At 38.4% G+C, this 15,258-nt stretch overlaps 1 protein-coding gene across 1 annotated transcript in view; it reads right to left on the bottom strand.

Annotated features, from left to right (window-relative positions):
• Positions 1–2,785: 2,785 nt before the first annotated feature.
• The window catches only part of LOC307009603 (uncharacterized protein C14orf132), a 15,568-nt gene continuing 3,095 nt past the window's right edge, over positions 2,786–15,258 (bottom strand). Inside the window, exon 2 of the mRNA XM_079633466.1 lies at positions 2,786–3,586. Within this exon, the coding sequence (XP_079489592.1) occupies positions 3,356–3,586 (231 nt within the window). The 3' untranslated portion in view covers positions 2,786–3,355. The remainder of the gene's footprint in view (positions 3,587–15,258) is intronic.

Raw genomic sequence — 15,258 nt, 5'->3', positions numbered from 1 at the left:
AAAGTTAGGCACTTATGGACTCATTTAACATACGAGCTGTCAGCACAGATGCATCCTGGGAGGTCTGGAAATCTAAATGATCTATAATGCATGTGGACAGTGATATCATGTCATTTGAGTGACAGCTGAGGAATATGAGAGCTTATTGATCCAGATGTTGTGTATAAAATGAGATTGTTAAAAAGAAAAATCTCATAATGAGGATATGAGGTTAATATTTCATCCAGCTGAGGTCTGAAATCATCAGACGCCGCTGATGTAGACATAATCATCTGTGCATCGTTTCTGTATTGGGAAATAGATGACAGAGAAATTGAAGGATATTAGCTATTAAAATTTTAATAGTAAATGGCAATTTTCAGGTTATTACAGAAACGGCATCATTCAACTCTCCTTTTAAAAAATAAAGACGGTTCTCTTAAATACTATACACAACAAACTGAGCTTCCACTTTCTACAGATTTTCTACAGCCTGATTCATGACAGGCTTTACAAATAAACAAAGTCCATCAAAACCTTGTAAGACAAAAATAATTAAATAAAAGTTACACATTTTCGGTCGATGTTTTACTAGAAAATACTATTTCAGTCTTTCTATTTCAAAATTTCACATTTGGTTGTGTTAAAAATTAATGTTAAAGTAAATGAAAATAAGAAATGTTTCTTTGGAAACTGGCGAAAATAAAATTATTGTATGAAATGATAGAAGTTATTTCACTGATTTATTCAAGCCAAAATATCTTTTTCCCTATTTGAAATTATGCATTTTAAATTCTAATACAATTCAAATATTAGTAATATTTAAGTATAAAATTCAAATTTAGTTTTTCATCCATTTTGACAGCCCTACTCTTTTATATTTACAATGTAACTCATATTTCGCTCTTCATAGTCAATTTTTATAAACTCACTCTATCTTTTTAACCAGAACTATTGTTACAATAACAAACGAAAACTAAACAGCATTCAGTCTTCGTCCTTCTGCTAAAATGAAATGATACTAAAACCGCCAGTAGGTGGCAGCAAATCATTGTTTTAACGAGTTAGCCATTGAATCATTCAGTGTAACGATTCGTTGATTAATTCAGGGATATAGCAGAAGTGAGTGAGTCGTCGAGTCATTCATTAGATTGATTAGTTCAAATTAAGCACGGATTCATTCAGTAACAAAACCGAAACTGACACGCAGTGGCTCTACTATTTCAAACTATTATGTTGGCAAAAAATAGAGGAAAAACAGACCATATTGTGTCTAAAATGTAAGTCGCCCAATTGCCTATTAACGTTTTGTTTATTGTTGTATAAAATCAATATTACATTTGCAAACGTGCTGATATTCGGGAAAACGGCACTTTTGCTTGTTTGATACTGCTTATAAAACAATAACTTACGCAGAGACTTTTTTTTTTTTTTGCTTATGGATGCATTTTTATTATATAACCGATAATTCTTAATATTTGAAAGCCGCTGTAAACGATTAATCGCGATTAATTGAAATCCAAAATAAAAGTTTGTGTTTACATAATATACAAAGTTCCTACATGACGTCACAACATACAGGCATTTGCCGACCCGGCGCCATTTCTGTGGGCAGAACATTAGAAGGAGAAGCTGAAACGAGTTAATTTCGTGATAAAAAGTGAAAATGGTCATCTCCTGCTGGGTCAATGGATGTTCAAATCGTGCCGGAGGTTCAGTTAAATTTGGATTTTACAATATACCGATGCAATTTGCAGTTTGAATGATGTCCTGTACGAACAAAATTACGAAGTATTAAAAACATACAAAAACAACATTGTTTCCACTGTTCGATCGCGCCCGCGCCTCTCTCTCTCTCACACACACGCATTCCAGCATCGCTAACCCTAACCGAATACATGTACCGTTCCACTCCTATTCTTCAGTGTACAAATAAGTACATGCAAGTTACAGAAAGCACCTGTTTTAAGGGGAACATAGGAATTAAGTTGTTTAATAGACAGATAGTCTAGCATCATGCTACATATCTTCGCTATGATGACTACTTTTCCATTGATTGCACTCAACCCAACCCTCGGGCAAACTGATTGTACGCCTCCGGTGATTTCCAGGCTCGGAATTACTCACATGAGTAAAAACTACTAGCCAATACCCGATAATGGTACACATGATAATACTGTATCTGAGGCAAAGCTGCATAATCAGAGCTCAGTGCTTCCTTCGTTAGCGCAGATCCACACCATTTATGACTGAAATTTTCGCATTGTACCTCTCTCTGTCTTGTGTTAATAGTCTCTTTATAACCTCTGTCACTTCATGATTTTCGTTACATTATAAACAGAAATAAATATTCGAAATTTGCTTGTAAAACTTTGTAAACACAGCAGCGTATGCCATCAAAGATGGCGTCTCCGGGGAGGTCATGTGACATTAATTGGCCTGTGGGAACTATGTATATGTGTGTGTATTGTGTATAATTATTTTGCATATAAATACACACACATGCATGTATATATTTGAGAAATATTTGAATTTTTATAATGCATATATATTTTTATATTATATATAAATAGAACTATTTTATATATAAATAACACATTTTTCTTAAATATATACATGCATGTGTGTGTATTTATATATATATGTATATTCAAAATTATTATACACAATACACACATATATATTATGTAAACACAAACTTTTATTTTGGATTTCGATTAATTGCGATTAATCGTTTACAGCCCTACAACCGATATATATTTGAAAGCCGATAACCGATATAACGGCAGATAAATCTAAATCCACATTTTTATGTAATTTTTGAGAGCCTGATTACAAAAACAAAAGTTTCACCATGTCCCAAGCACACAACTATCATGTTCTCATTATAATTTTATGTGGCCGATATGACAGATTTGCGCTGCACATGTCACACTTTACTGTAATTTCCTTTTATGAAGTGATTTCAATCATATTTAAGCCATTCAAAATCATCATGATGAACAGTGCGCATCTGAAAAGTCTCAGCTGAAGGAAATAATACATTATTTATCGCCTTTAATATATCAGCTAAATTTTCTTATCGGGCCGATAACATAAAAAAGAACCGATATCGGCCGATATATCGTGCATCCCTAATTTTAATACATTTTGGTGGCCTTTTGCCCCAAGCCAACGTTAATTCCAGACCCTGGTGTGTGTGTGTGTGTGTGTGTGTTGCGGGGGACGAAGCTTCTTTCCCTTCAGTTGCGAGGCCGTTTCAAGTGAAGCGAGTTAAACATGGCGAATGCCGCTACACTCCGTCCCCCACGTGCATGTGGGACTGCAGGTCTCTGGATGGTGGAGAGAAAGAAAACCAAAAGTCTTCTATTGATCCTTAGAAGGTGAAAGCGTAAACGACTCCAACCACTACGATGTTGCCGATGGTGGCGATGATGGCGATCCAGAGGCAGACGGCGTCGCTGGACACGCGCTGCTCCTCCTGTGGGGTCGGCGCTGAGGGAGCCGGCGCCGCGTTCACGCTCGCGGACGAGTTGAAGAGCGAGTGCTCTGTGCTGCAGTCGTCCACCGGAGACGCATCCATGAAAGCGCCGCTCATCATCGGAAGCTGGAAGACAGAGTTCAACAATGTCACGCTTTACATGAGACCTGAACTCAGCTGGACGATGATATCACTGTTTTCTCCAGAGCGGATATATATATATATATCTTTTTTACAACAAAAATGAACCAAACTTACTTAAAGGAGTGGTAAAATGCCATTTTCACAAGATGTACAATAAGTCTCTGATGTCCCCAGAGTGTGTGTGTGAAGTTTTAGCACAAAATACCCCACAGATATTTTTATATAGCATATTAAAGTTGTCACTTTTTGAGGGTTTGCAAAAACGCACCGTTTTTGTGCCTGTCCCTTTAAATGCAAATGAGCTGCACAGAGGGCGGCATTTCAAGAGCGTGTGTGTGTGTGTGTGTGTGTGTGTGTGTGTGTGTGTGTGTGTGTGTGTGTGTGTGTGTTAGCAGCTGCGATCACCTCACACACTAAAATGACAGAAACTGTTCTGTCTTTAATGTTAAAACGGAGTCAGACAAAGATGGAGAGACTCAAGAAGAAGTGACGACATGTAGGAGCAACAGGACGTCTCTGAAGGGGTAGTTGATGAGTTTATGTTGCTGATGTGGAGTTAACTATCTTCAATTAGCATATTCTGTCATGATAATCTATAAACCGCTCGTATAGGAACTGTTGTGAGATGCACACAGAGTGACTTTCTATTGCATGTGAAAAGATGGATGCTAAAGTTTGAGCTGACTCACAAATGTGCTCGACTACAACAACTCTCCCTCTTCTCAACATGGACTGCGTGTTCAGGGGTTTATGTAAATTCTAGGGTTGCTGATGTCACTAACCCGGAGGAATGTCGTGTAGTTCCTACCAGCCGTTTGTTGTAGTCCTTCTCTTTAAAAGCAAATATCTCCCTTTGCTTTGAACTTTGAGTGTTCTTTGCAGATGTTGTTTATGATCAAACAGCAACATTACACACTAACTACAGTTAGAAAAGTCAAATCATACTTTACCACCCATTTAAGTTGGACTATGACACTATTTTCTTCTAGATCTGCTGTACAGCAGAAACAAACTTTATTGCATTATTTTACTGTTATCTCTGTGAAGCTGCTTTTAACAATCTGTATTGTAAAATGCGCTATATAAATAAAGTTGACTTGACGCTTCACTGGTTATGCTGCGTAAGGTCTTCAACTAGGTTTTTACGTAGATTTTTAAACTATGTTGGGTGACTGCTGTTGCTAGGGTGTGGTTGCTATGCAGTTGCTAGGGTGTTCCTTCCTATGTGGGCGTTCCTTTAATGCAAGGAATAATGATTTTTTCACCTGTTTTGCTGAGGTTTGATCTAGAGATGCATCGATATATCGGCAAAATAATCGGTATCGGCCAATAAAAGCAATTATTTTCACCATTGGCCGATTGTTTAAAAACAAACAATGATCACGGCTGATTAGATCCTGTCAATCAAAACGGGATGGAAATACAATTATTTGAGTAATTTTTATATCTGAAAATAAATACCAGTCTCTCTGTTTTAGAGTTAATTTTAACCTAATGTTATAGTAATGCACCAAATGAGAGGGTTCCCAGTGTAGTTTACAGCATTATTTTGTAGAGTTTTTATTCTTTAAGAAAATCAAACTATCGGTAGATATCATTCTGAATAATCGGTTATCAGTATCTGCAGAGAAATTTAGCATCGGATGCATCTTTACTTTGATCACATGACTAAACCTAACTGAGCAATAATGATGCTGATACTTGCTTTAGCAAACAACACAAATAACATTGTTGGGTTTGTCATTTTTTTATGTATTGCATTGCATATGAGGAATATATTTATAATATGGAAGCTGGTTTCTGGCTGTGGAAGCCACAGAATAAAACATTTTACAAGATTATTGCGACCTTTTATCTCACAATTGAGTTTAAATCTCGCAATTCTGACTTTATTTCTTGCAATTGTAACTTTATATTATGGAGTTCTGACTTAATAACTTGCAATTGCGACTTTAGATGCAATTCTGAGATGTAAACTCGCAAATGTGAGGAAAAAAAGTCAGAAATGTGATTACGTTTTTTATCTTTTATTCTGTGGCGGAAACAAGCTTCCATATATAGGAGTAAAACCATGTGTTGAACCATTAAAGCACATCAACATGATACTTGAAAATTCAGGCAGAATGTTGTTGTTCTGTCAGACAGTGTTTCCCAGAGCATCTTCATGTCTGCTTTGAATGGGAGAACTGTCTCATGACAACTGTTGCACACGAGAAGCGTGTTTGTGGCCTCGAGTGTGTTTTCACACACAAGCACGCGAGGCCTGAGAGGGAACTGGGAATTAATGTGCCATAAATATTTAGGAAGAGAGAAGTTAGAGTGATTTATTGGTTGAGACAAAGCCCAACAGCACAGGTTGCTGGAGTGATAAAAGGCTTCTTTCCATTTCTACTGTACGTACAGTATGATGCCTCTATGAAAGCAAGATCTGATTAAATGTAAAAGTGTACCTTGAATGTAATATAAGTCGGTTTGGATAAAAGCGTCTGTCAAATGCATAAATATAAATGTAAAAGCCTAAAAGCCACACGCTATATCCACAGGTGCTTCATCCTGTAGAGAGAGAAGGTTTGGTTATTATGTCTCCTGCTGGTAGATAGCTGAACTACGCCACGTGCTTCAATATTTAATATGACTTTTTTGAAAAGTAATATTCACATAGCCATCTGTTTGCATTTTATCAACTTATTTTTAAAATATTTGTTTAACAGAGGCATTCCTGGTGAAAACTACATTACCCATGATGCAGTGCAGAAAATTCCACCAAAATTGGTGACAATCTCTCGTAAAGAGCTGTCTATATGTGCATATTTTGCAATATACATAAAATATTATTTCTATAATCAACAAATTTACATGGAATTTTCGTTTTTTTTCAATGCTTCATTTGATTCTTTCCCTCATTAAATCTGTTGAGTACACAGTCTTGCATTTGTTGTCCGATTTTTACACTTTTTTGCTTTAAATCAAAGTTTGTAATGTTGTGATTCACGTTGTTGCTGGTCGGTTTGGTTCATGGCTTATGATGCTTTTACGGAGACTTTTACAGAAAAAAATCCCTGGGAGAAATAAATGGAAAACACACTTTCAGAACCAGCGCCGGTGAGGAAGTGGGCGGACTCTGTTGTACTCTGTTATTTGGAAAGGTCAGACTTTAGCAGTGTAGTATTGATGAGCGATACACCAACTCTGCTCATGTGTCTCATGTTAATGTTGAGGCGCTTCTGTGTTTACACCGTACTCACGGCACTGTACTTTATTAATTCTGCCCGACAATCAATAAAAGCATGAGTAAATAAATCCAAACTACTATCGCTATCGCTCATCTAGGACGGTAGCTGTTGAGGTTAAACTGTTTATGTTTAAAATACTTTCATACTTTCAATCCATCCACCAATCAATACATCCACCTATCCCTCCCTCCATCCATCCCTCCCTCCAATCCATCCTTCCCTCCCTCCCTCCAATTCATCCATCCCTCCCTCCCTCCAATCCATCCTTCCCTCCCTCCCTCCAATCCATCCTTCCCTCCCTCCCTCCAATTCATCCATCCCTTTCCATCTATCCATCCCTCCCTCCATCCATCCATCCATCCATCCATCCATCCATCCATCCCTCTTTACATCCATCCATCCTTCCATCCATCCATCCATCCATCTATCCATCCCTCTTTACATCCATCCATCTCTCCCTCTCTCCATCCATCCATCCCTTTCCATCTATCCATCCCTCCATCCATCCATCCATCCATCCATCCATCCATCCATCCATCCATCCATCCATCCATCCATCCATCCATCCATCCATCCATCCATCCATCCATCTATCCATCCCTCTTTACATCCATCCATCCATCCATCCATCCATCTATCTATCCCTCTTTACATCCATCCATCTCTCCCTCCATCCATCCATCCCTTTCCATCTATCCATCCCTCCCTCCCTCTATCCATTCATCCATCCATCCATCCATCCATCCATCTATCCATCCCTCTTTACATCCATCCATCCTTCCATCCACCAATCCATCCGTCCCTCCCTCCCTTCATCCATCCCTATTTCCATCCATCATTCCATCCATCCCTTTCCATTCATTCATCCATCCACTCATCCATCTTTCCATCCATCCATCCATCCATCCATCCGCCGAGAGGAATTTATATTTACTTTTATTTATTTGAATGATAGCATGATTAAATGTTGCATTAAAAGACGAGCAAACACAAAGTGTAAAATCTTTACAACATCTTCTTTTATTTTTTAAAGAAGAAAAAACAACAAATTACTTTCTTTTTAAGCATGCATTATTAATAAAACCAACAATATTTTATTTATGCACAATTGTAAGAAATAGAGATGGAGATTCAACATTAAAACTTATATATATACTCACAGTTTTATAATGTAATTTCAATATTTAAGCCTTTAAAGCTGGAATAGAAATGTAACTTGCACACGACGGACAGATGCCAGTGGACAGAGCTGTCTGAAAAATACATTTCTTTCAGAGCTGCCGTCACTATTCAGCTCTTAATGTGAATTAAATCCACACACCATTCAGCTCTCCATCATGCTAATGAGCTTTTCCAATATAATTGACCTACTTTTGTACTGAATTACTCGAGTGGAAAATACAGCAGCCCCGAAAAGTATTTGGACACTGAAGTCACATTTAATGTCTGAATGTATTAGAAAATATATCAAAGAAAGTGTTTAAGAGTGACTCAGGTGACCACTGTATATGTTGCATCATGCAATGTATATTAATTCTACCTCGTGTATGAGTTTAAACCTCAAACCTGTTCTCCTCTCTAATGTGTTTTGACCAAGAAGCTGCTGTGACTTTCAGAAGAACATTAGCCTGTGGCGTACAGAAGTGGACAGGGATGTGATGGAAAGCCCTGAGCAGGTGTCGTGTTCTCCTGAATGAGCTCTTAGTGAACACACACACACACACACACACACACACACTAAAACTGATTCCCAGTGTCGTTCTCAGATCCGACTGAGAAAAAGGGTGATTTCAGGGCAGCGAGACCTGGACAGAACATGTAGTGACGTGTATAACACTATGGCTGATAATACTAGCATACTGATTAAAGACGACCTACTGTATTATGCCCTTTTACAAAGTCTTGATTTTGTTTTTGTTTTGGACTCTAGAACAAGCTTTCCTGCTGAAATGTTGATTATTTTCCTCATATTCTCCATTGTTGCGGCTCCTCTCTTCCCAGTCTGTCAGTAACGCTCTGGGGTGCGTTCCCGAAAGCATCGTTAGTCGCAAGTTCCGTCGTTATCACCATCGTTCCAATGAACGTTCGCAAACACGAGAGCTCTCGAGCTGTGGTTAGAAGCAGAGTTTCTAGTTTACATGAGATGTAGACTGAATAAATCCTTATCTTTAGCAAAATAAGCAAGCTGACATTCAGTACAACCCGTGTTATTTATGTATAATACATACAAATGTAATTTACGTCTTTTAGTTTGTCAAGAGATTTAAAGCACCGTGTTTGAAGACTGCGCATGTGCGAACGTGCTCAACTATGTAAGAACGAGCCAAATATTGAGTCTGGTAATAAAGCAAAATAACTGAGAACAATTAGAAATGGTCTTCAGATGTCATGTCTGTAACTTATATGACAAAATCTAGCGTTAATTTGATCTCAAACAGATTAATTAAAATAAGTTATTAGTCCACCACGTGCGAGACGTCATAAACCAACGTGGTTGAACGATACTTTGCGACATCCGGTTTCGGGAAACAGTCGTGACTAGCTAGTTGATTTCTCCAACGATGCATCGTACTATGGTAGTTAAGCAGTGAGCTATATAGTTGTACGAGAAACGCACCCCTGTTTAGTTCCTGTCTCCTTGAAGCCCCTCCTTCTGAAAAGCACACTGTGCTCTGATTGGCCGGCTGGATCAGTGTGTTGTGATTGGTCGAGTGTGTTTGGGAAATGTCCCGCTCTTACCATAACCGCCAGTTTAACACACTACTAACTAACTCAACCAGGCCCCGCCCCTTTATTCTGCGCATTCATTATTATAATGAGGAATATTGTGACGTGTTCGTTCCCGGAAGAAACTCAAGACTACAATGGAGGCGTTTCAGGAGTTCAGAAACACTGACACTGATATAGAGAAGAACTCAACAACATTACACACTAGAGAAAGAGGAACATGGGAAATATCATGATCTCTATAATGAGGAATTACAGCGCCGGCCTCTAGAGGTCATGCTGTCGAGAGAGACCCGGGTTATAAAAAGCCCTGGATTTCACAAATCCTGTTTATTGAATGACATCTTCTCAACATGAGATGTGTGCTGGGGAACAAACTTTTTGTATGGAGGATATTGCAAGCTCACAAACAACATTTTGAAGTTGGTCACATGACACGTCCTGTGCTTTAGTTAGATTAGGCCGGCTGGGAAGCGGTTTATAGGACATCAGTGGAAATGCAATGTGACGTTCAGCGTTTCCTCTGGTGATTGTAGTAGATGAAGTGGTGGAAAAATCAACTAATGTATGCACTGCATTTAAATCAACAGCAAAAGAAACAATCCTCCAGCAGACAAAAACACAGGGAAGTTGATATTGTAATCGAACAGTCTTTCGCTTCAGGGAAAATAAGAGCACTTTTGGGTCATCTTTTCATCGTCTGTGATTGAAAAGCCATTATTACGGCAGTTTCATTTGCAGAAGGTGTAGTTTCCAACCTCACTTGATCAACAGCAGGATCTCCAGTGAGGCGGTGTGATTCTTGTGACAGGAGACTAGAGCGGGGAAGAGGGAGAAATGGAAACAGACCTCAAGCCACAACATGACCGACTTCCACTGCAAGAAGAAACCAGGTTTCAGGGTAAAAGTGATATTTTCTTGAACGCACATCAGCTCAGTCAGACAGAGGCCACGCCACACATCTGTCAGCATCAGGACCTTTTCCAGGGAATGAGATCAGTGTCAGAGCTTCGTGCAGATGTGCTTTATCCTGTGGATATGGCAGAGGTCAGTTCTGATAGTCGTGCTTGTTTAATATGCTTATGTTTTCAAGAATTTATTTTTTTATATCCTATTACAAATGTGTAAAGCCTGGTTCACACAGGACGATTTTAAAATTGTCGGCCGATTTTCCAAAGCTGAGAGACCCCACACACGCACGGCGATATAAAATCTAACAGTTTTGGTCGTACAGTGTGTGGTGCGCAACCACACGGCAAAATCAACACATCACACACGAACCGATTTGACTCCCGAGCATTCCCAGGTCAGACGGGCAATCTCGCGAAATCCCTCGAGATCAAACGTGACTTCAGAGTAAACAATCATGGCGGACGAAGAGGATGCAGTGGCCATAGATTGTAGTTTGTTTTTAACCGGAAAAAAACCCCCGTTATCCTCAATCTCTGATGGCCACCGGACTTTCTGGTGCGCCATACCGCCGGCTGTTTAATTTTGTTTCCCGGCGCTTCCTCGCCGCCTCGTCACCTCGCTTTCTGATTGGCTACATGCCACAGTCCACAGGCTGCGTGCTCGTTTGTCCCCGGGGACACACACACGAGGAGAAATCGGGACAAAGAAAATCCAACATGTTGGATATCCCCGATTTGAGATCGGAGCGGTCCCGACGTCCTTCCGAGCGGACGAGTCGCTTCGACATCACACGGCAGGAATATCTGATCAGATTATTTTATGATAATCGGAGCATCCTTAAGATTGTCGGAGGGGGTGAATCGGCCTAATTATCCTGCCGTGTGAACCAGCCTTAATGCTGGGTACACACCAAAATATAATCAGGCTGATTTTGGGCCGATTTCCCCCCTTCCGACAATCCTATGTCCCGATTATCTTGATGGTTCTACAGATTATCTTATCAGATTTTCCCTTGGTGTGACGTGTGTTAAGAGTGCCCGAACCTGCTCGGAAGAACGTCAGAGCCGCCCCGATCGCGAACCGTAAATATTAAACATGTTGAATATTTACGACCAGAAATCCTGATGTGTGGTGTGGGGTGGGGGTGGGGGGGGGACCTCGAGGACAAACTAATCTCAAAAATGAGATTATCACGTGGAACGAAACAATATCCAATCAGAAAGAGATGATGGGAGACATGGTCATACACACGCACGCACGCGCACGCACGCACACACAGTTTATGACATTTATTTTATGAAAATTAAGCATATTTACACCTAAATTCTCATTAATGTGATGCAAAAATCTATTTTTAAATCAATTTGAAATCTTTATAATTTGTTTTACTACATTTAATATATGCTAATTTTAACTTATATAGTTAGGGATAGTCACAAATGAGTCAATAGTTGTCATACAGTATGAGTGTATAGCTATAGAAGTGTGTTTGAGAGTGTTGCTGCACTTTTCATTGGTTCAAAATTGATAGAAAAGCATTAAATGCATCATAATTGCTTGAGATTTTCAACTGAATTATGCGCAAAATTTTACTCACGTAATCTTTTAACGTCATGAAATATATGCATTCCACTGAAAAACTGAAAACAGATTATTGACTTGGGAAAGTGATGGGATGGTGAAAAGTGTCTATGGAAAATATCTGCCAAATAGGACAGTCTAAAAAGGAAAGATTAGATGATTTCTGAAGTAGACCGGCACATGACTGGACAAGAAGAAGAACCCGTGAAGCTCATATCTATGAAGTTTCTCTCCATTATTCATGTGTGTGAATGAAAAGCGTCTGACGTTGAGGGAAGGTCTGCTGTGAATCTGACGACAGAGCTCTCGCTGATTCTATTAACTCCACAATCGTATGAATCAGAGGAGAGGAATATGATTGGAATAATAACTCCATTTCCTGCTGGCCTATAATGACTCGATTTCCTTCAGTTTGTCATTACGGGCTGCTTTTACAGGCGTTATTGCAGCAGGTAATTTACCGCTCAATTTACCGCTTTTCACATGAGATATAATATCTCAAAGCTCAGATTTGCTCAAGATACCAAAGACAGAAAATTCAGACTTCTCAATATGAGCTCGAATATTGCTCATCACATGATCTGAGCTGCTCTCCGGATTCATTTTATAACTCTATACTCTTACTGTATGACAACTATTGACTCATTTGTGGCTATTTTTAAAGATTTTTTCTTTAAAAAGGTTACAATTAGCTTATTAAATGTAGTAAAACAAATACTATCATGATAAAGATTTAATAGAGTTTTGTCATTTTTTAAATTTTTTTATTTAATTTTCCAGTACAAATATCTAAATATTTTTATATCAAGATACATTTACTTGAGATGCAACCTTAAAGGGGGGGTACAATGGTGTTTCATGTATTCAGAGTTGTTTACAGTGTTAAAGAGATGGATTCTCATGCTAATAATGGCCAAAGTTTGAAAAGTTATTTTGAACGAATAACAGAGAATTTCTGTGCTGAAAATCATACTTCCGGGTTGCAACACGTTTCGGCTGGTTTTTTTCTATCGTAGATCTAATGACGTAGACCAGAGTGGAACTCCTTATATGAGCATTGCTCTCGGAAAAGCGCGTTCACGCACACGTCGACCAGAGGAGAGAAAGACCCTCTTATATACTGTCTATGGGACCCAAGCGCATATCGACGCGCTACTACCGGAAATCATCATCATCAGCGCTAAATAGGAATGGTTGATGTCAAGGATGTCTCCAAAAAAGTGTGTTTTGGGATGTGAGGGAAAGTTTACCTTGTTCAGCTTCCCAAAGAACCCAGTGTTACTGGAACAGTGGATGCAGTTTGTATTTCCGGGACAGCAAAGGAGTGTGGCAAGTGCGGTTTTGTGTTCTGGTCATTTCAGTGACGAATGTTTTATTAACAAGGTCGTCGCTGGATTTGCAAACCGGTTGCAATTCAAACCTGGCGCGGTCCCAGTGATAAAACACCCCATTCATGTAAGTACAACGGTATCAGATTTATTTCTTGTGCTGGAAATCCCCGCTTGACTCTATAGCTCCGCCCACGCCCAGAATCAAGGACGTCGGCTTTTTCCGGATAGAATCGGAAAGCTGTATTTTTATTTTATAAATATGATGAAACTAAAGACTTTTTGGAGATATGAAGGACGCACTATTACTCTATAGGTACTCAAGATTAACATGAGATTGACTGAAACTAAGTATTTTACCCCCCCTTTAAAATGATGTCCTGAACATTTTTACAAAATGATGTGCGTTTATGCTTAAAACACGAACAAATACAGTATATGAATCTGTTAATGAGTTATGAAAACCTTCCTTTCAATTAGGCTGTTGTTTTTTTAGCTCTTTTAGCTCTCATTTGATTTATTTTTGTTGATTTTTGCCTTTATTGTGATAGGATAGTATAGAGTGGACAGGAAGTGAGGTGGGAGAGAGAGGGGGAAATGGGATCAGGATATGAACTCGGGTCGCCTGAAGCGCAGCGGCGCTATGTGTCGCTATATGTGGACGTGCTTCCTACGAGGCGATCGGCGCCGAGAGTTTGTTCTTGTTTTAATCACAAACTCGCTCCATTTTGACCAATTTCACAGAGAACAAGACTTTATATTTTATGTAATTTTGCATAAATATATTTTGATCTTATTTATATTTTGAATCTTTAGACATTTGTAATGGAAAACAAGACAGAAATACTGAGGAAGAACAGCACTTTTGAGCAGTATGATCAGAAGGAACAGTAAATTATAAATGATAAAATAGTTATTTCAATATTCTAGTGGATGGGAGGTATTCAAGCTACTTTTTTTTGTAAAATGAATGCAAAAGTTATAGATATCTGTTGGAAGTTGTATTTTCAAACTCTGAAGTTGCTCATACAACTCATTGTGTTTCTCCGTAGATGTTTACATTTACAGTATATAACTTATTGACGTATATCATGTTTTCATTCAATTTATTCCTTAAATGTACTTTATTGGTTTTAAAAAGGTCTAAGTTTACCTTAATAAACCCATAAACCAAAAATCTTCTGGGGAAAAAACAAAGCAAAAAACCTCTGAGATGTTTATGAATGATCTTTTTAAAAATGTATTGATTTACATATAATTTGTTAATGTTGTGTTTGTGATACGAGCCTCAAGCCAGATGAAGTATAAATGAGGAGTCTTGAGTGCTTATGTAATGTGGACGCTCCTCTTGAGATGTAAAATCAAACCTCAGGTGGTTTTAGCTCTAAGAAAACAGTCTCCAAACATCACGCCACTGAAATACAATTCATGAATTACTAAAGCAAGCAACTCTTGTTCTCGTGGCACTCCGCTCTCATTTTTCATGCGCTGGATTCATGGTCAGCTCATAAATAAACTCGACAGCATGAAATGCATCAGTTTACATGACCCCTACATTACTGTACACTGTACAGTGACCACAAGGCGATTTTAATAATGTATGAATGCCATTGCATTAGATCATTTACTCACTTGGAAGCGTGAACACAATTTGCAATTTAAACATTTGACAAAAAAAAAATGTTTTTTTATTTTGAAATGCTAAAACAATCGATGTAGTTTTGAAAATAAATATATAATATTTATAATATTAATATAAATATAATATTTATAAGTGTCCAGATATTTCAGATAGTCACTGCACCTTCTCCAGGATTATTATCGTTTACTAAAAAAACAAAAAACTTTTTTTTGGTATTGAAATAAAATAAAA

Source organism: Phoxinus phoxinus (assembly GCF_949152265.1).
Source record: "Phoxinus phoxinus genome assembly, chromosome: 13".
NCBI classification, from domain to species: domain Eukaryota; kingdom Metazoa; phylum Chordata; class Actinopteri; order Cypriniformes; family Leuciscidae; genus Phoxinus; species Phoxinus phoxinus.
Note: the sequence above shows the minus strand (reverse complement) of the source record. Positions and strands in the feature narration are given on the sequence as shown.